General features: G+C 44.9%; 1 protein-coding gene and 1 pseudogene across 1 annotated transcript in view; both read left to right on the top strand.

Annotated features, from left to right (window-relative positions):
* LOC121558909 (disintegrin and metalloproteinase domain-containing protein 10) overlaps positions 1-22,066 on the top strand; it is an 85,352-nt gene that overhangs the window by 20,545 nt on the left and 42,741 nt on the right. The window contains exon 2 of the mRNA XM_041872251.2: positions 4,339-4,489. Within this exon, the coding sequence (XP_041728185.2) occupies positions 4,339-4,489 (151 nt within the window). The remainder of the gene's footprint in view (positions 1-4,338; positions 4,490-22,066) is intronic.
* LOC123486465 lies at positions 9,116-13,051 on the top strand (annotated as a pseudogene).

Genomic DNA, 22,066 nt, shown 5'->3' with positions numbered 1-22,066 from the left:
AAGTTTTGGGTAGTCTTCCACAAGCTTCCCACAATAAGTTGGGTGAATTTTGGCCCATTCCTCCTGACAGAACTGGTGTAACTGAGTCAAGTTTGTAGGCCTCCTTGCTCGCACATGCTTTTTCAGTTCTGCCCACATTTTCAATAGGATTGAGGTCAGGGCTTTGTGATGGCCACTCCAATACCTTGACTTTGTTGTCCTTAAGCCATTTTGCCACAACTTTGGAAGTATGCTTGGGGTCATTGTCCATTTGGAAGACCCATTTGCGACCAAGCTTTAACTTCCTGACTGATGTCTTGAGATGTTGCTTCAGTATATCCACATAATTTTCCTTCCTCATGATGCCATCTATTTTGTGAAGTGCACCAGTCCCTCCTGCAGCAAAGCACCCCCCCCGTGCTTCACGGTTGGGAGGGTGTTCTTCGGCTTGCAAGCGTTCCCATTTTTCCTCCAAACATATAACGATGGTCATTAATTATGGCCAAACAGTTCTATTTCTGTTTCATCAGACCAGAGGACATTTCTCCAAAAAGTACGATCTTTGTCCCCATGTGCAGTTGCAAACCGTAGTCTGGCTTTATGGCGGTTTTGGAGCTGTGGCTTCTTCCTTGCTGAGTGGCCTTTCAGGTTATGTCGATATAGGACTCGTTTTACTGTGGATATAGATCCTTTTGTACCGGTTTCCTCCAGCATCTTCACAAGGTCCTTTGCTGTTGTTCTGGGATTGATTTGCACTTTTCGCACCAAAGTCCGTTCATCTCTAGGAGACAGAACGCGTCTCCTTCCTGAGCGGTATGACGGCTGCGTGGTCCAATGGTGTTTAGACTTGCATACTATTGTTTGTACAGATGAACGTGGTACCTTCAGGCATTTGGAAATTGCTCCCAAGGATGAACCAGACTTGTGGAGGTCCCCCAAAATAATTCTGAGGTCTTGGCTGATTTTCTTTTGATTTTCCCATGATGTCAAGCAAAGAGGCACTGAGTTTGAAGGTAGGCCTTGAAATACATCCACAGGTACACCTCCAATTGACTCAAATTATGTCAATTAGCCTATCAGAAGAATTGTCCAAGCTATTTAAAGGCACAGTCAACTTCTGTCCCACTGGAATTGTGATACAGTGAATTATAAGTGAAATAATCTGTCTGTAAACAATTGTTGGAAAAATTACTTGTGTCATTCACAAAGTAGATGTCATAACCAACTTGCCAAAACTATAGTTTGTTAACAAGACATTTGTGGAGTGGTTGAAAACAAGTTTTAATGACTCCAACCTAAGTGTATGTAAACTTCCGACTGTAACTATAAGTTAAGTATAACTATAAGAAATCTAAGATGTGTCAAATTATATCCAGCTCAGGGCTCCAGCTGTTCAAGTGGCTATATTTCAATATCAAGCTTATTTTCTTACAGCAGAGATATTCATACGGCCCAACCCTACGCATGGTATACATCGTCCAATGAAATGCTTACTTGCAGGTTCCTTCTTGACAATGCAACAATAATAAGAAATAGTAACAGATAAGAATACGAACATAAAGTAAATGGCTCAGTAGAATAGAATAAGCAATTCCGGTACCAGGCCATAATGCAACCGGTCCGGATGCTCTCGATGGTGCAGCGGTAGTGTTTGGAGAGGACCCAGGGCGGCATGCCAAATTAGGAGGGCATGTTCCCTCCTATGCTTCCTGAAGTCAACAATCAGCTTTTTTGTTTAGCTGACGTTGAGGGAGAGGTTGTTGTCATGACACCATAATGCCAGGTCACTTACCTCCTCCCTATAGGCTGACTCGTCGTTGTTGTTTATCAGGCCTACAACTGTGGTGTCGTCAGCAAACTTGATGATGGAGTTGGTGTCGTGCAAAGCCAACACTGCCCTTTCCCACCTGGACAAGAGGAACACCTACGTGAGAATGCTATTCATTGACTACAGCTCAGCATTCAACACCATAGTGCCCTCTAAGCTCATCACTAAGCTAAGGATCCTGGGACTAAACACCTCCCTCTGCAACTGGATCCTGGACTTCCTGACGGGCCGCCCCCAGGTGGTAAGGGTAGGTAACAACACATCTGCCACACTGATCCTCAACACGGGGGCCCCCTCAGGGGTGCGTGCTCAGTCCCCTCCTGTACTCTCTGTTCACCCATGACTGCATGGCCAGGCACGACTCCAACACCATCATTAAGTTTGCCGACGACACAACAGTGGTAGGCCTGATCACCGACAACGATGAGACAGCCTATAGGGAGGAGGTCAGAGATCTGGCCATGTGGTGCCAGGACAACAACCTCTCCCTCAACGTGACCAAGACAAAGGAGATGATTGTGGACTACAGGAAAAAAAAGAGGACTGAGCACGCCCCCCATTCTCATCGACGGGGCTGTAGTGGAACAGGTTGAGAGCTTCAAGTTCCTTGGTGTCCACATCACCAACGAACTATCATGGTCCAAACACACCAAGACAGTCGTGAAGAGGGCACGACAAAGCCTATTCCCCCTCAGGAGACTAAAAAGATTTGGCATGGGTCCTCAGATCCTCAAAAAAATTCTACAGCTGCACCATCGAGAGCATCCTGACTGGTTGCATCACCGCCTGGTATGGCAACTGCTTGGCCTCCGACCGCAAGGCACTACAGAGGGTAGTGCGTACGGCCCAGTACATCACTGGGGCAAAGCTTCCTGCCATCCAGGACCTCTATACCAGGCGGTGTCAGAGGAAGGCCCTCAAAATTGTCAGACTCCAGCCACCCTAGTCATAGACTGTTCTCTCTGCTACCGCACGGCAAGCGGTACCGGAGTGCCAAGTCTAGGTCCAAAAGACTTCTCAACAGCTTCTACCCCCAAGCCATAAGACTCCTGAACAGCTAATCATGGCTACCCGGACTATTTGCACTGCCCCCCCACCCCATCCCTTTTACGCTGCTGCTACTCTGTTAAGTATGTATGCATAGTCACTTTAACTCTACCCACATGTACATATTACCTCAACTACCTCAACTAGCCGGTGCCCCCGCACATTGACTCTGCAACGGTACCCCCCTGTATATATAGCCTCCCTACTGTCACTTTATTTTACTTCTGCTCTTTTTTTTCTCAACACTTTTTTTGTTGTTGTTGTTTTTATTTTTACTTTTTTGTTTAAAATAAATGCACTGTTGGTTAAGGGCTGTAAGTAAGCATTTCACTGTAATGTCTGCACCTGTTGTATTCGGCGCATGTGACCAATAAAATTTGATTTGATTTGAATGAGGCTATGGAATATTTTTTAAACCTTTTTTCCCAGTACATCAAATTAAAGTGCTGTGGTGATCAAATTGATTTAAAAAAAAAAGATCTATACGGAATTGGCAGGGAAACAAAAAATCTGCCCTCTCTGAAGTTTGACAAATGGCCATTTTGCTGTGTTGGCAGTGTTTGTCTGTTGTAATGTGTTTCTGGGAGCAGGGCATGGCGAGGGAAGATGAGACTGGGGCTGGGGATTGGATCACATCAGTGTAGAGTTGCCTGGAACCCCTGCTAGGAGCCGGAAATGGAGAATGGTGTTTGTGTCAGCTAATAAAGTGGTTTGAGTCAGCAGGAGGCAGAGTAAAGGGTGTCTATCTAGCTGCTCTTGATGGGAATCTTTCTAGGTCCCTATGATGGGAAAGGGAATGGTGATGTCATTGGCAGCACACTGCAGTCTTGTGCTTATCATATATTCAACTTGTGGAGGGTGTTTTTTCCCAGCATTTCAACATTGTAAATCTCTTACACACCCTCAAAGAAGGGATTCAAAATGTGTTTGCAGTAGCCGATTGTTTCAATTGGATTGTTTTCACTATTGCTGCAGCAGTTTTAGATGGAATGGGAAAAGTGAATGAAGCAAACGTTGAGCTGAAAAATAACCATTGGGCCTCTACAGTATTGTAGTATCATGTGGGCTCAGCTGTCTTTCAAAAGTGCAGCTATTCTTACTTCCTCAAGCACTGTTTTTGGGACTAACATCTTTATCCAAGGAAGGATTAAATGGAAAACACACACACACACACACACACACACACAGTAGACCTAAATCAATGGTGAGAATGAGCGAAATGCACACAGCCTGCTGTTGTATTATTCATAAGATATTATTCATAAGATACTTGTGAATCTAGTCAAGGCTAAAGCTTTCGTAATGAGGGACTATGTGTCATGGTCTCAGGTTAAAAATGATTCCTAATAGACTAGCTACGTTTTGAAGTTGTGCTGTTCTGAAGTTTTGTCACTGCGCCCCATGCCTACCTGCCAGTGAGGAATGAGTGGTTTGTGACTTTTTAATTGGCCATTAAAAGCCTGTGTTCACTTCTGTTCCTGCAGGTCAGTATGGAAACCCTCTGAACAAGTACATCCGCCACTATGAGGGCCTGTCCTACGACACCGAGGCCCTGCACAGCAACCACCAGAGAGCCAAGAGGGCCGTCTCCCACGAGGACAAGGTCCTGCAGCTGGACTTCCACGCACATGGAAGGTACGTCACACTCTTTTGTCTACTGGACATCAAAAGTTCATAAAATATCTAGCGTTAGCCTGGTTTCCAAATCTGTAGTGCTTTAGTCAACTCATCTGATTATTGTTGTCATGCCATTCATTAATTAATTTACCAATTATTGAATGACATGACAATGTCAGTCAGAGGAGTTGGCTAGAGTATGACCAGATCTGGCTTCTGCTTTCCAGGCAAGTCGAGTGTCACGCCAAACTCAACAAACCTGTCCATGCTCGTAGTAAATAACTGACCTGTGACGTGTTGTCCTGCATGAGCAAAAGCTCTGTCTACCTGAGGGATTTTTTCAAGGGAGGAATCTCCCAATGAAGTCTCTGTTCTCTGTGTGGGGTTTTGGATTACAGGAATATCTTAACATGGGATCAGGAGCAATCCTGAGCGCTGGAATCGTGTGAGCGAACATTGTCTTTTCCACACTGGCTGGGACATTGAGAGAGTGGTGTGGTACAGTCTGGCTTGGTATTGTACACCAGAGTGATACAGGGATAGCCTACTGGAAGACAGAGGGTGTTCACTGGTAACCAGGCCTAAAGTGTTGTTATATCAGCTTGCAGCAAGCTACTTCTTCTCACAGGCCCCCACCTATTCCTACCAAACATTTAGTATTCTGTCCAAGTCTGACTCTGTGCCTGTCTGTATGTGGGATGTGTTGATGGTTATTCAATCCAGCCGATTGTAGTCTCCAGCTATCTCTGACCTTGACTGATATGATCACCAAGGAGCTTTTCCAATTCACATCTCAGCAAAACATAAACCTAGAGGTTAATTTGAAGGGACAGAGAAGATGAGCATACATCCAAGAGAAGAGCTGCTATCTGTTTTTTGGTTAATCCAAAATGCTTTGTTTGGGGAATGATGGCCAGGAGCTCTCTCTCTCTCTCTCTCTCGACCCCCACATAATCTGCTGTTTCTATTTCAGATGGTAGATAAAGTCTTACCGATTTGGGGATTGGCAGTCCATGTTACCACCTGTCTCTTAATAAAGATGACCCTCACCCTCCCAACAGGGCAAAACCCTCTCTGTCGTCCTCTGACAGTTCTAAAACCGTCAGTACAGGACTGTGTTTTATTCCGCCAGCTCTGTTCTCTCTCTTTTCTCCCTCTCTACCCTTTGTCACGGAACGGTACTGAGTCCTGACCTTGATGTGTGGATTCACTCCCAGTGAAGGGAAGGGAGTATCGTCCTCTTGTGTAACAGACACCAGCAGCACCCCAGGCGGAGGCAGGTAGAGTAGGCAGGCAGAGGTTCCTTTTGGGAGCTTCAATACAGCTAGGCCTATCTGTTAAAGAGTTGTTGTATATAGAAACTATCTCTGCTATAGTGTCACCTACCCCAAAGCTACTGGGCAGATGACTCTTCTCACTGGGAAGTCACATAGGCTACCATCATTCTTTAGCATATATGGTTTTTGTGTCTGTACAACATCATGTGCATGTCACTTTCCTGTCAAATTATGATATTCATGTCAGTTTTAACCCATCCCCCGGCTTAAATCACGTCAGTCCTATTCTGTTCAAGTAGACCCTAGTTTATCTCTTTCATAATGGCACCATTTATGTTTTGGAAACATTTACTTTGGGTGATAGTAACACAGCTTAGAGATCCTGCTGTCTGTATTTCCAGCTAGCAGTGTTGTGGCCTCCCAGGGATGGTGAGATAACAGGCTGCAGCGGTCACTTCCTGGTTCAGTCTATTTCAGAGGACAGTTTAATTCACTGCTTGTTCTGGAGATAGCCCTGCAGGTGTTCATATTGTCTCCCAGTAGCTACACCAGATGGGTAGAATGGGCTAGTTTGTCAGTTAGCAGTCACAAAAACACTGCCTCTCTGTGTAGAGCAGAGCTCATAATTACACAGTGCCTCTGGACATGAAGGGGAAAATGCAGCTTTTCTGGAGCCGGCTCGTCTTGTACACCTCCCACCCCTCACTGTGCCTCGGACGAGCTCATCACCAACAAACACTTTCAAACTGGGACACACGCACACTCTTACATACATACATATACGTGCACACACACACGCACAATGAAACACACATATTCTTTCTCATTGTGTGTGATCCCAGTGTGGTTGCGTCACTGTCCCAGCTATTAGAAAAGGTCTGTCCCCCTCTCTCTCATTCTCTCTCTCTCTCTCGGTCTCATTCTCTCCCTCTCTCTCTCTCTCTCTCATTCTCTCTCTCTCTCTCTCTCTCTCTCTCTCTCTCTCTCTCTCTCTCTCTCTCTCTCTCTCTCTCTCTCTCTCTCTCTCTCTCTCTCTCTCTCTCTCTCTCTCTCTCTCTCTCTCTCGGTCTCATTCTCTCTCTCTCTCGGTCTCATTCTCTCTCTCTCTCGGTCTCATTCTCTCTCTCTCGGTCTCATTCTCTCTCTCTCGGTCTCATTCTCTCTCTCTATCTCTCTCTGTCTCATTCTCTGTCTGTCTGTCTCTCTGTGAGACCTAAAAATAATCTATCCCAGGAGCCCTGTCATTTTCAACACGCTCCTTTCTTCACCACTGTCTTCTGAAGGTTTTGTGTGGGGGAATGATCAGAATACCCCCCTATTGTACTGCTTACACTCTCTGCGTCATGCCATTATTAGCCCTTTGGAAACCGCAGTGGAGGCAGTCACAGCTAACGTTAACTTCATGTGAACATTTTCCTCAACCATGTCTTTTCTGCAAGCCCTTTGCTCTGTGGTGTGATGTCTTCAGCAGTTTTCTGTCTCACCCTGAGTGTAGTGTGATACTCGCCTGGCCTGTTAAACCACTAGATGTATCTGTTGTGAAGAAAAATGATTGAGAGGATGGTGCACAACAGTACACGTCATTATTCATTCACCCTTTTTGGGCAGCCCATCTAACATTTCCCTGAATTACTGACATTCCAATAATGGTAGTGGAATGATTGAATGTTTGGATTGGATAGTTCTGAGGTATTTCCAGCTCTCCATTCCAGCCGTTGAGCACCGCCCTTAGGACTGGGAACATGTGATGAGAGGGTAACGTCTGGGCTAGCACACCAAGGCCGGCGTTCAGCCTCCGTACCCCAGCCCCCCCCCCCAAAAAAGAAAAGAAAATGGTGCACTTTCTCTGTCTAGTATAAAGCTGGAGGGAGTTTCTACCAAATGTACTTCAATTTACTTACACCAGTCCGTTTCTTTTTACATCCAGTGTGAACGAGTGCAGACTTGTGGTAGAAGGGTTAAGAATCAGACTGACCAGCTGATAATGACTGTAAGTGAAGATTGAACTGCTGACTGTTTCCTCCACTCTGTGTGACATTTGTATTGTGTTGAGCATGAACTCTTACTCCACGCCTCCGTCACAGCCAAGGCAGGGGTGTCTGGTGTTTAGGAGGCTCTTCACAGAAAAAACCTTTTGTATGCCCAGACTCACGTCACCACCACTCACTCCCCTCCTCCCACTCCAACACTATGAGCAGCTACTTCAAGGTACCCGACAGGGCAATCCTGAGGCTTTGTACTGTGTAGGATCACATGCCAGGGTACAGAACAGAACAGAACAGTACGCACCAAGGGTTCAGTGCCAGGGGAAATACTTTTTGAAGTTCTCTCTTGCAAGAGATTTCACCTCACTAGGGCAAATGTGATCAAATAAAGGTTCCTAGCTAACCGAAGCAAACAACCTCTACAGTAGAGCATTCCTTTTAGTAAGGGGATAGGACAGCATGGTTCAGAGATAGGCCTACACCTTCACATGCCACCTCCCAAACAGTTAACACACCAGTGGTCTGGTTCAGAGGGGAACCCCCTAAATGTGTTATTCCAGGCCACCATTCAGTCAGGCTGCATGTTTATTTGTGTGAGCGTGTGTTCAGCGTGATTGTCCTGCTCATCTATCTACCCCAGACTGGGATGAACATGTTAAGCCACAGTGAAGCTGCATGCCACAGGTCAACTAACATGAACCCTGCCACTGTAATCTCTCTAAGGTGAGTTTGGCCTTGCAGTGAACTGCCTGCCATGACTGGATTGGCCAGAAGGATGGACGACTGCTGCTGCATAGATAGCCTGTAGCGTTTTGTAGGTGTGGGTTCTCATTTGTGTGTTTGTTTGTCTTCGGCCCTATACCTGTCTGTGTGATAATGCATTATCTCATGCCTGGTTAGTTGGAGTCTTTCCTTTATCCAGTTCCCCAGTCTGTCTCGGGGGTTAGGACAAGAGATAAGGGAGTGTGAAAGTCAGAGTCCCACTGACTGGCGGTCTGATTGTGGGCCTGCATGCTTCCCTCTGCTTGGGGCTGTGCTGGATACAGAGAGGCCAGCTGTATGACTGTCAGACGCTCAGTCAGGCTCTGAATCATTTATCAGTCAGCTGCTGCCCTTAGTCTAACTGCATCTCTATTGGTTATAAAAACCTCCTCCCACTGTGAAGCACGGCCCTGTTTGTTTAAACATGGACGCCGCTGTGTGTGTACGGTGTGTGTTTTTCATAGCCTTGGCTGTTCCGTGGTACACAGGAACCAGTTTCTCTGCCCTTGGATGAATGTTTCATGGAGCTCTAATGATGTCAGAGCAACCTCTAGACAGGGCATGGCAGAGATGGAACGCAGCACTGCGCCGGCCCCAGCCACAGCTACCCACAATGCTCTATGGCTCCCATGAGCCCTCTGCGAGGTCAGGCTGTTGCTCAGTGAGGAGAGCTTGGTGCTTGATCAACGACAAGCATTTATCTCTCTCAGGTGGACCTCCAGTGCCCAGCTAGTGGTACTCAGTACTGCTCCTCTCAGCCCACACTGTCTCCCAGCGCCTTGTTTACTTCATGACTAATCAGGAAGTTGTTCAGAACCTGTCCTGAGAACCAGCAGCAGGAAGGAAGATCTGTTATTCTGTATTCAGTCATTCTGTTTATTTATTTTCTAGATGTTTTAGTTTCTAGGTCGAAACCCCCTGTCAACCATTTAGTCGTTTTTGGCAGTGTCAGTGAAGTTCTGTGTTGGTATGATAACAATTTGATGGGAAGACTCAAAGTGGCACTTAAACGTAAACACATTAACACAAAGTCAAACAGTTAAAATGAGTCTGTTAAGGGCTCGACATTAACGCTTGACAAGTGAAAACAATCACACACAAATCACAATATCAAACAATTACTTCGAGCAGAATTGGATCAGTGTCCTCTGGATGCGATGTTTTGCGCACTGTTCTCCCAATTTCTGCAGAGCGCATCGGAGTAGAATTGAATTGCATTGACAGGCACAAGCAGTCTTTTTCAATCACCTTTTGAGATCAAAGCGTGTAGCCTCGTGTGCACATTTGTTGATATTCCTTGCTAGTTTGTGAGTCATTTGCCCAATTATAGCTCATTTTTGGTCATAAACGGGGTTTGTATGGTCATGAAAATCCTGGAAAAGTAATGTGTGTATCACATGCGTGTGGGCCCGAGGAGCGAGAGAGAGACATTACAGTAGCAGGTAGCCTATAATAATGATAGACAACAGATAACTAGATAGCCAATGCATAACATATTGTGTTGCCTGGCTAGTTATCTTGGTAGTTAACTATTTAGCTATTAGCATGTATTAATGTCATGTCCGATGCCCTAAAAAAACTTTTCAGCGGCACTCCCACAAATAGCCGACACACAATTGATGAACGGGGTGCGTTAATAAACCAACGCTACATACAATCTGACACAGTGGGAGAGCTTAGTCTAATTGACAAATAACACATGCTTTCAATAGCTCTCCCCTGAAACCTGAATAATTTAGCCTTTCAAGGTTATGGATAAACATGCCTTAGTTAGTTACCTTGCTTTGAAGTAGCCTACCTTAGCCATTTGATCGCTGATTCATTGAATGAGGGAATTATTTTATAAAGACAAAGTATTTCATTTTAATTGTAATGTTGCAATATTTTATAGGCTACTAAAGGCATCTGAATTCTTCCCATCCGGAACAGTTCATGAATATATTATGACGTTTTTGTTCATTTTGGCCATCGACTAGGTATTTTTTCCGGCTGTTCATGCACACACAAATCTCAAGACAAGCCGAAGTTCGGAAGCCGAAGTCTACGCCCCTTCGTCGGTGATTGGTCAACAGTAGGGATTCTCCAATTAAGTGTTTGTTGTCATTCAACGATAGACAACTCGTTTTCATGCACATTCTTCACTTAAGAAATACTGCACCAAACATTTAAACGTAAAATGATTTCTTGAGTTATCTTAGATTAAGTCTGACTATTTTGTGGAAGTGTATACTGGCTATGGCGTCTCAAGATGGACAAACAGTACTATTGCCACCTTTTTCAAGTTTTTCTAGAGAAGGTCTTTTAAGGTTGTATGCGAGCACACTTGTTCGGTTCGCCTAGCCACCAGCCAAACCGAAGCATGCGGCCAACTATCCTCCAGGAGAGCCTTAAAGGGGCAGTGTTGTATTTTGAGACTGGCTTGAATATGTAAAGAAGCCAATAGGCAGTGTAGCCTAGCTACATTACATTTTTGTCTGATTCTCTATGGTAATAATAATGATAATAATGTAATTTATTTTGTAAATTGGTTCCTTGCATCATTCAATTATGTAGAAATTGTGTTACAGACCATATTTGAAGTTCTCTAAGTAAAAAATCAGTCCTACTTGTCCGAAGGACACGTGGCTTAAATTTTTTTATGTCAAGCCCTGCTGTTTGTAAATGTAAGCAATATTATTTTTAAGAGGATAAATCACAAGCTAATGTTTTTATTCTTTAATCAACAAAATTGTCAGCCTATACTTTTGAGAGTTTGAAAAAGCACAAATTTGGCAAGCCTTTGTAAATAAGCACTTTCATTATCCGGTGTTGCTCTACATGCAATCCACCCACAGCATCTATAATGACATTTATCAAAGACACATTTTCTGAAGTTAGATGATATCCATCTGTTTGTGACAGTAGTTAGTGAAGATGTGGTGACACATATCCTGTACCTTGACTACCTGTAAAACTAGCTCTGCTGAACATTGAGAGGGGAAATGGCTTCACATAATGGTGCAGAAAACTCCACCATATGTGTCACCACGAGGTTAAGACCAGCTTTCACAACTCAGATCCTCACTTTCACTGGGGTGGAGAGATTATTATTATTATTGTGGGTCAAATGAATGTCTCTCTCTCTTTATGTCCTCCCTCTCTTCTACATATCTACACTACGCCCTCTACACTCTCTCTCTCCCTTCCACCCTCTCTCTCACATCCCTGGGAGGCTGCAGGGTGCAGACAGCCATGGGCCCTGTGAGACATCTCTGACAGTCTCCTGAAATCCTGGAGGATTGTCACTGCTACATTAGATTAGTGTTGCAGCAGTCCGAGAGCCTTCCTCTCGCAGAGCTGCGGTCTGAGGTTATCCCAGCTGGCAGCAGCTGAGGGCAGGCAGGCTGGCCGGCCGTGTGGTGGTGGTGTGGGTCTCTGGTACCCAGCGGCCCAGCACTTATCCCTGGTTTGATCACCCGCTCCTAGGGTTTATGGGTGTCTGATCCCACCCCACTGACGCTGTTGAGGGATGACATGCCCTCTGCCTCTGCTCCACCGATGACACCAAGTTCAAACGGATAAATCTGAACAGTGTAATTGCGTCTGCTCTTTATCAGTGCAGTTTGTCTAAAGGTCAGTGATTCGTGAGAGCTGGGAGGCATGGGAATGATGCCGTGGAGGGAGACCGAGGTGGTGGGGGTGGAGCTCATGCTACTATCCTGCACCATGTAGAGATGTTCATGGTTTTGTGAATTGAATAGTTTTTTATAAAGTTTCGCACCAGGTTTTATCTTTGAGTGAACTGAGTCATCAAATTGCACTGACAACTATCATCATAGTTGTTTAAATTCTTACTGCTGTTCAGGTAAGGCTTCCCTGTGAAACCCTCTCTACAGTAATACTGAAGATATTTTGTGTTCATCCTTGTGAAGAACTGTGGCCGTGACCAGGCCCACCCCGTGATCGATGCCTGGCAAAAAGGTCTGTCTAATTATGAGGAGGAAATGGCTGAAATGGTGAGGCCATATTGATTGTTATAGTGCCCATTAATAATCAGCTGGCTGCAGCGTAGGTCAGTACAACCACAGGAGCCGTAGTCTCAGCCCTGGGACTCAAGTCTCTAGCCAATCGCCTTCCAGCCATAATGAGCCGGTTCATCCCCTTCTTTGCTGTAGTGGCTGCCAACTGTATCAACATCCCCTTCGTGAGGCAGATGGAGCTGAAATACAGCATCCCAGTGACTGATGAGAATGGGAACCGGTTAGGCGTGTCAGTCACCCCTGCCAAGTCAGGCATCATCCAGGTGGTCGAGTCCCAGGATCGGCATGGCTGTGCCAGCTATGGCTATCCCCCTTGTGATAATGAACGCCCTGGAGAAGAAAGCCTTCATGAAGCGGTTTCCAGTCCTAAACGCCCCAGTACAGGTGGGACTGTTGGGTCGGTGCCAGGTGTTTGCCACTCCTCTGTGCTGTGCCTTGGTCCCACAGGCTGTGAGCAGCCTGGAGCCAGATCTTCAGGAGAGGATACAACCGAGCAGTCCTGACACTACTAACGTCTTCTTCAACGAAGGCGTTTAGGCCCACACAATAATACACACCACAGACCAGCCCCCTCTGCTGGCTGGACCCCTCTACTACAGCTCAGTAGGAGCAACTGAAAGGGCAAAGAGAAAATTATACAGTATTTATGCATATGTTTTATTTACCTGTTTATGATGTTCTAGGCTTTTGGATTTGATTAGGGAGAGGTGATGGAGAAGGGTGCGTATCAGTCCTACAAAGTTGCTTCCTTGTCTGAAATTATGGAATAAGTGGGTGAAAGTCTACCAGTCAAGTTTTTCTCATTGGGGAGGAAGCAACTTCGAAGTAATGAGACGCTGCCGAGGCGAGAGTAGTGTGACAGACAGTTATCTTACACTCCTATGACAAATGGACTATGGTTTGATTTGGGTTTAGTTTTTGGTGTGTTTTATTGTCCCTGGGGTTTTGGGTTGTGGGTGTTTAATTACTGACTGCTGTGAATGTTACTGAATGACAAATCTTTTTTAATCCGCCCAAACTAGATACATTTCACCCTTCGTATTCGACCCCAGAGATTTTTTTCTCTCCCCAAAGTACCCTTTGAGCTATGTGCACGGAAACCATTTGTGACTTGCAATTAGAAAATAGTTCAATTTAATCTGCTAGATAGATATCCACTCCCTCAAGTTGGCTCAGCTGTATTCTGTAGTACAGGTAGTAAAAGACAACAGTTGGTTTATGAGCACAATATAGACTGACCCGTTATTAAATCCCTTTTTGGGTCTACCAGGGTTTTGTTTTTCATTGCAAAACGTTTTGCTACAGTGTGCTCTAATGAACATTACCCAGTTGACTAGCACAGCTTCCCTCTCTCTCCACTGACATTGGAAGCGTACTTACACACACACACACACACACACACACACACACACACATACACACACTGTCCCACCAGATAACCTTATCAACCCCTCTCATCCTAGTGCACTGGGTAACCCTGTGCGTTTTGTAACCCTGTGTGTTTTGTGTTACCAAGAAAACCTTTAGAGATGCAATGACCCTGCATGGGCACTCCTAACTGATTTCAGTAAGCACATTCCTAGTAGCATTGATGACAATGAAATGCCAGCAGAAAGCTTTATGTAGGACAGGATCTAGGCCTAATGTTTCAGCCCCATATCAAGGCCTTTCGGCAGGTAGCCTAGTGGCTAGGAGCGTTGGGCCAGTAATTGAAATGTTGCTGGTTCAAATCCCCGGGCCAGCTAGGTGAAAACATCTGCCGATGTGTCCTTGAGCAAGGCACTTAACCCTGTAAATCGCTCTGGATGAAAGCGTCTGCTAAATGACTAAAATGTAAATGTAAATTGAGTGGAGAGGCCAGAGGCAGTAATGGGCGTGCCATGGTGAATAACAAGCAGAGGAAGTGGCAGTACATTTAACCTCTGCTCATCTCTGGAGTGCTGCTGTTGCTGGGTTGATACACAGGTGCTCTTCTTCCTCTATCTCTCACACTCTCAATCTCTTTTTCCCACACTCCCTGTCTCCTTAACGCCTTGTCTCTCTCTGCCTTACTCTCTCCCTCTCTTACTTGCTCTCTCTCATTTCCTCACACTCTCAGCCCTTCCCACCCTGACTCTCTCTCTACACACTCTCTCACATGACATCCCGGGCTGCGGGAGATATTAATAGTGTGCTGAGTCCCTGGGAAGCTCAGGAAGAATTACTTCCCCTATCCAGGCTCCCCTCACATATTTCACCTGGTCTGCTGTGGCAGACAGGGCAGGTTGGAAAGGCCAACCACAGGGCTGACTGACTGACTGAAGACCAGGGGCAGGTGGGAGAAGATGTATATGGTGGATGCTAAGGGATTCCATTGGCTTCAACTGAGTCAGTCATAGCAGAATGAGAGGCAGACTGAGAAGTTAGTTTTGAGGCATTTCAGTCCACATGTAGCCTAATCATCACACAATTAGATGAGAGGACAGGGTCAGGCTAGATGTTGAGGCTGACCCCACCAGGCTGTCACATGTTCCTGCCTGATCTCCAATCATTGTGAGAGGGTGGACCGCCCGTCACTTCAGCTTTAAAAGGGGACTGCCAGCCAGGGAGACTGTGTGGGACAGACGGGCACACACAGCGGGAAGTAGGGTGACAGTTTGGTCAGTGTTCGTAACAGGAATAACAAGGTGTGTGTTGTGTCAGAGGCTGTGTCCCCAAATGTCAGTTCTTCTCAGGCCTCCAGTGCAGACACAAGGAGAGGTTGTGACGAACAGACAATGGAGGATTAGTGAGGCTGCATTGTAGGGGCATTATGGAAAGGTGACAGGGGTCTGTAAACACATCATGGCCAATGAAATCAAACACCTCTGTAATTGGAAGGAAATTATCCTGTACCTTGCTTGTGAACTGTTTGAGTACTGTGTGGATTACAAATTGGTTGTAGTGAATCAAAGATGCACAGTAATTTGTGTTCCACTCTGTAGATAAATAGACAGCCACTTCAGTGATGCAATCAATAAGTGGCTCATTTTGTGTGGGCTGGAGTGCAGCGGCCCATGTGAGAGTCATGTCTGACGGATGGAATCTCTCTAGGAGTGTTGGGAAGGAGCCTATAGGCTAGCTGGTAGCAGCCTACTGGAAAGACTCCTAACTAGTGAACAGAACAACTCAGTCTTCTGGGAAGTGAGTGGGTCATATGCAGCTCATGTGGTGCTAGGTCGCCCTTTCAGAATTTGAGAGCGTGCTCAGAGAACAGGATCACAGGAGGATTAGGAGGGAATGCAACACACACTGTATGCTCATACAGGCTTTACTTATGCCACATTTGCCTAAGCATAGTGTTATTGTTATCCCTATGGGAATCCTTCAGTGAAGTGATTAGCCTGTTCAGTGAAGTGAGTTTGGAGTCCACTCTTATCACAGGGTGGGGCCCTCAGTATAGAGGTCTAGGCGGGATTGATTTCTTCATCCCGCTCCCGGCCGCACCCGCAGCTTTTCATACCTGTACCCACCCGCTCCCGCTGGTTTTCTGTCCGACTCCCACCCAACCGCAGTCCAGCAATGTTATTTTAGGCGTATGTGACGCAGCTAGCTTGCTAGCCATGGTCCCAGCTATTTTGCGCCTTATAGGCAATATCACAATGCGCTAAAATAACCTAAGAAATAGGTAAAATTACCAGAGATTCTCACATTCTCCATTATATTAGGCTATCGGTATTACTGGGCTATATCAGCCAATAGGTTAGACATAGTATGAAGAGAGCAGAGTTGGAGAGAGAGCGGACACTTGCACTTTTAGACAGAGACCAAAATGGGTAATCAATATTTATTTTGAGGCAGTGTAGTAAACTATAGCTTAATTAAGAAGTTCATTTCCTTCGAAAGAGAACTGCCCCGTGCTTCTCCGTTCATGCATAGGCTATATCCTACTATTTAATTGAGACCAACACGCGCACCTGATCTCACACATATGGCTACTGAACTTGAAGCAGCAATAATAATGAGAGCAGACACTTGCACTTTCTCTTGAGCTACGTTTTGCATATAGGATATACAGTGGGGAAAACAAGTATTTAGTCAGCCACCAATTGTGCAAGTTCACCCACTTAAAAAGATGAGAGAGGCCTGTATTTTTTCATCATAGGTACACGTCAACTATGACAGACAAATTGAGGAAAAAAAATCCAGAAAATCACATTGTAGGATTTTTAATGAATTTCTTTCTCACAGACCTGTAACTTCTTCTTTAAGAGGCTCCTCTGTCCTCCACTCGTTACCTGTATTAATGGCACCTGTTTGAACTTGTTATCAGTATAAAAGACACCTGTCCACAACCTCAAACAGTCACACTCCAAACTCCACTATGGCCAAGACCAAAGAGCTGTCAAAGGACACCAGAAACAAAATTGTAGACCTGCACCAGGCTGGGAAGACTGAATCTGCAATAGGTAAGCAGCTTGGTTTGAAGAAATCAACTGTGGGAGCAATTATTAGGAAATGGAAGACATACAAGACCACTGATAATCTCCCTCGATCTGGGGCTCCACGCAAGATCTCACCCCCGTGGGGTCAAAATGATCACAAGAACGGTGAGCAAAAATCCCAGAACCACACGGGGGGACCTAGTGAATGACCTGCAGAGAGCTGGGACCAAAGTAACAAAGCCTACCATCAGTAACACACTACGCCGCCAGGGACTCAAATCTTGCAGTGCCAGACGTGTCCCCCTGCTTAAGCCAGTACATGTCCAGGCCCGTCTGAAGTTTGCTAGAGTGCATTTGGATGATCCAGAAGAGGATTGGGAGAATGTCATATGGTCAGATGAAACCAAAATATAACTTTTTGGTAAAAACTCAACTCGTCGTGTTTGGAGGACAAAGAATGCTGAGTTGCATCCAAAGAACACCATACCTACTGTGAAGCATTGGGGTGGAAACATCATGCTTTTGGGCTGTTTTTCTGCAAAGGGACCAGGACGACTGATCCGTGTAAAGGAAAGAATGAATGGGGCCATGTATCGTGAGATTTTGAGTGAAAACCTCCTTCCATCAGCAAGGGAATTGAAGATGAAACGTGGCTGGGTCTTTCAGCATGACAATGATCCCAAACACACCGCCCGGGCAACGAAGGAGTGGCTTCGTAAGAAGCATTTCAAGGTCCTGGAGTGGCCTAGCCAGTCTCCAGATCTCAACCCCATAGAAAATCTTTGGAGAGAGTTGAAAGTCCGTGTTGCCCAGCGACAGCCCCAAAACATCACTGCTCTAGAGGAGATCTGCATGGAGGAATGGGCCAAAATACCAGCAACAGTGTGTGAAAACCTTGTGAAGACTTACAGAAAACGTTTGACCTGTGTCATTGCCAACAAAGGGTATATAACAAAGTATTGAGAAACTTTTGTTATTGACCAAATACTTATTTTCCACCATAATTTGCAAATAAATTCATTAAAAATCCTACAATGTGATTTTCTGGATTTTGTTTTCTAATTTTGTCTGTCATAGTTGACGTGTATCTATGATGAATATTACAGGCCTCTCTCATCTTTTTAAGTGGGAGAACTTGCACAATTGGTGGCTGACTAAATACTTTTTTTCCCCACTGTAGCCTACCTTTTAGCAGCGGGACGATTTGCAGGCAGAGACAAATGCTTAATCAATACTTATTGAAAAGGAAAAGGCGTAACGCTCACTCGCCATGCTATTCGCTAGTTGCGCCCTTTCCTTTTCAAATCATGTTTTTTTTATTGCACCTCGACTCACGTTGGTTGAGCTCCCGCCACTTCTTTCCATGATCTATATTTATTTACGGACACTGCAGTAAACTATAGCCTAATCATATTTAAGTTAATTTTCTTGGAAAGATAACTGCCCCGTGATTCTCCGCCCTTTCATAGGCGGTCATTGAGATCATATATTGTAGGCGTGCTTGATCTTGTACGCCCATCTAGGAGAGGAGCGGCAGGCTACTGAACTTGAAGCAGCGAATACTGACAGTGTGTGAATAATGCGACACAGAGGTGCTTTTAATACAATAGGTTGGCGTAGGCTAACGCATACACAGCAGAAAGACGACCGTTTCCTAATAATCTGTGGGACTCAAATATTTTCATCCCAAAGCCCGCTCCCGCCTGCAGCATGAGAAATGACGACCGTGCCTCAATGATCTCTGTCGGGACCTGCAGCCCCCTTTACCTTCCTCTGCTCTGAATAATGTGTGGTTTGAAATGACACTGCCTGTACCGCTGCATATTTTATTTCCGGCCTGTTGGCTTTGAATCAGCCATGCTCAACCTGAGGTAGTTGGCTGGCTGGGGATCAAAGCAAGGAGAGAAATATTTGCGGGAAATGTTTTTTTTTAGATTAATCTCACTTCTCATTGTTCATAGTGTTTAATGTTCCTCTCTTGTAGTAGGCCATAACCAGTCTTTAACCACAACACACCCATTCTGACATTTGAAGGTGACAGTAGTCAGCAGCGGTTTGATCGGTAGAGTTGATCTGCTGTCCTCCTACTGTGTTAAGACAAACATGCCTTTAGGCTCCGTTTACTGTATTAAAACTCTTCTTATCATTCTCACTTCCCTGATCAATCTGATTGGAGGATTATGCAAGTAAATACAGTGGGGGAAAAAAGTATTTAGTCAGCCACCAATTGTGCAAGTTCTCCCACTTAAAAAGACGAGAGAGGCCTGTAATTTTCATCATAGGTACACGTCAAGTATGACAGACAAATTGAGAGAAAAAAAATCCAGAAAATCACATTGTAGGTTTTTTTAATGAATTTATTTGCAAATTATGGTGGAAAATAAGTATTTGGTCACCTACAAACAAGCAAGATTTCTGGCTCTCACAGACCTGTAACTTCTTCTTTAAGAGGCTCCTCTGTCCTCCACTCGTTACCTGTATTAATGGCACCTGTTTGAACTTGTTATCAGTATAAAAGACACCTGTCCACAACCTCAAACAGTCACACACCAAACTCCACTATGGCCAAGACCAAAGAGCTGTCAAAGGACACCAGAAACAAAATTGTAGACCTGCACCAGGCTGGGAAGACTGAATCTGCAATAGGTAAGCAGCTTGGTTTGAAGAAATCAACTGTGGGAGCAATTATTAGGAAATGGAAGACATACAAGACCACTGATAATCTCCCTCGATCTGGGGCTCCACGCAAGATCTCACCCCGTGGGGTCAAAATGATCACAAGAACGGTGAGCAAAAATCCCAGAACCACACAGGGGGACCTAGTGAATGACCTGCAGAGAGCTGGGACCAAAGTACCAAAGCCTACCATCAGTAACACACTACGCCGCCAGGGACTCAAATCCTGTTTGCTAGAGTGCATTTGGATGATCCAGAAGAGGATTGGGAGAATGTCATATGGTCAGATGAAACCAAAATATAACTTTTTGGTAAAAACTCAACTCGTCGTGTTTGGAGGACAAAGAATGCTGAGTTGCATCCAAAGAACACCATACCTACTGTGAAGCATGGGGGTGGAAACATCATGCTTTAGGGCTGTTTTTCTGCAAAGGGACCAGGACGACTGATCCGTGTAAAGGAAATAATGAATGGGGCCATGTATCGTGAGATTTTGAGTGAAAACTACTTCCATCAGCAAGGGCATTGAAGATGAAACGTGGCTGGGTCTTTCAGCATGACAATGATCCCAAACACACCGCCCGGGCAACGAAGGAGTGGCTTCGTAAGAAGCATTTCAAGGTCCTGGAGTGGCCTAGCCAGTCTCCAGATCTCAAACCCATAGAAAATCTTTGGAGGGAGTTGCTCTAGAGGAGATCTGCATGGAGGAATGGGCCAAAATACCAGCAACAGTGTGTGAAAACCTTGTGAAGACTTACAGAAAACGTTTGACCTGTGTCATTGCCAACAAAGGGTATATAACAAAGTATTGAGAAACTTTTGTTATTGACCAAATACTTATTTTCCACCATAATTTGCAAATAAATTCATTAAAAATCCTACAATGTGATTTTCTGGATTAATTTTTTCTCATTTTGTCTGTCATAGTTGACGTGTACCTATGATAAAAATTACAGGCCTCTCATCTTTTTAAGTGGGAGAACTTGCACAATTGGTGGCTGACTAAATACTTTTTTCCCCCACTGTATATAGACTAATTCCATTGGCCGGATATGTGCCACATTATAAAACGGTCAGCCTGAAATATTGGACCTCAAGTAGATCCTAATCTGATTTATCAACTTCATCTATCACCAGTAGCCTATAGCCTGAACACAGCCTTGGATAGCCATCAGACACCATGTGAGAGACGCAATGTTGATGAACTGCAGTGACTCAGATCTGTCCCATGGAGTAGGGCTGTATAATCAGACTAGACTGTCAAGTGCCTGTTTGCTTCTTAATCACATTTTATATAATGTGCTGATAACACTCCACTTGGCAAGTAGAGACATGTACCATGGTTGGAGCCAGAAGATTTTTGTTGAGGTTTTGAAAGAATGGGGCCTGCTATTAGCCTGTCGTGTTGAGACAAGCACAGGTTTTTACATGGTGCCACCATCTTATCAACCCTCTCAATCTCTGGAGTCTGGTACTGGAGAGTCTGCTCATGGATAATTGTCATAAATGTAGTTTTCTGAGCAGTGAATGAACCGTCTGTTTTTAGGTCTACTTGTTTCCCCTGGAGAAGTAGGAATGTATTTTAAGAATTTATAAACTTATTAGGGACTATTTAGAAGTCTCTAATGCACCTAGTTTTCACTTCACTTTCTGTACGCCAGGCAGATGGGTGTCAGCATTATTTTAGCATTACTTTTAGCACTATTTCCATTATATAAAGACCTGCCTGTCACATCACCTCTACTCCTGGAGTGCTGAGAAAAGCTGAGGCGTTCAAATGTACTTTGAGATGTGGTGCTAGCGCCAGACATTTTTTGGAGGAGATGACGGGTCGCTTGTTTTTATTCTATATTCAAATGCCATTTCTGCTCAGATTCTTCATAATGAAACTTTAAGTACTTTCTGTTCCCTTCTGACTGAGATATACAGATTGTCCTCCAGAGCTCAGGATGACACAAACTCTGTCTATGAATAATACAGAGATGTATTCCATTCAGTGACAAGTAGAGGGAAGAATGGCTGTATTTGACATGGGAGAACACTGCACTCTGATGGGCTGGGAAGCAGTAAGCCGTCTCCAGTGTTTGGGTTACAATTAATCAGGATGTTTTAAAGAGTGAGCTGAGTGGCTATGGAGCTCTGAGCTCGAATTAATATGATCAGCCCACAGACATTTGCGTGTTTTGATGTTTCATTGAGGTGCGTTTGGGACGTTGGGAGCATTAATTCCTCTAATATACTATCTTGAAATGAGAGAAGATAATTTGCTGTCAGAAGTCTTCGCAGCCGCCCTGCAGACACCACTGTTAATTAGTTTTTTTAATAGAGGTTCATCATCTTGCCGCAATTGAATTAACAACATCATGAACATCAGGCTTGAAACAAATGCATTGGTCATTCGTTTGTATGTTCCCATCTCTGTTCTCCCGAGTGGCGCAGTGGTCTAAGGCACTGCATCGCAGTGCTAGCTGTG

This window comes from Coregonus clupeaformis, unplaced genomic scaffold, assembly GCF_020615455.1.
Source record: "Coregonus clupeaformis isolate EN_2021a unplaced genomic scaffold, ASM2061545v1 scaf1232, whole genome shotgun sequence".
NCBI lineage: Eukaryota > Metazoa > Chordata > Actinopteri > Salmoniformes > Salmonidae > Coregonus > Coregonus clupeaformis.
This window is presented reverse-complemented; position numbering and strand designations above follow the sequence as displayed.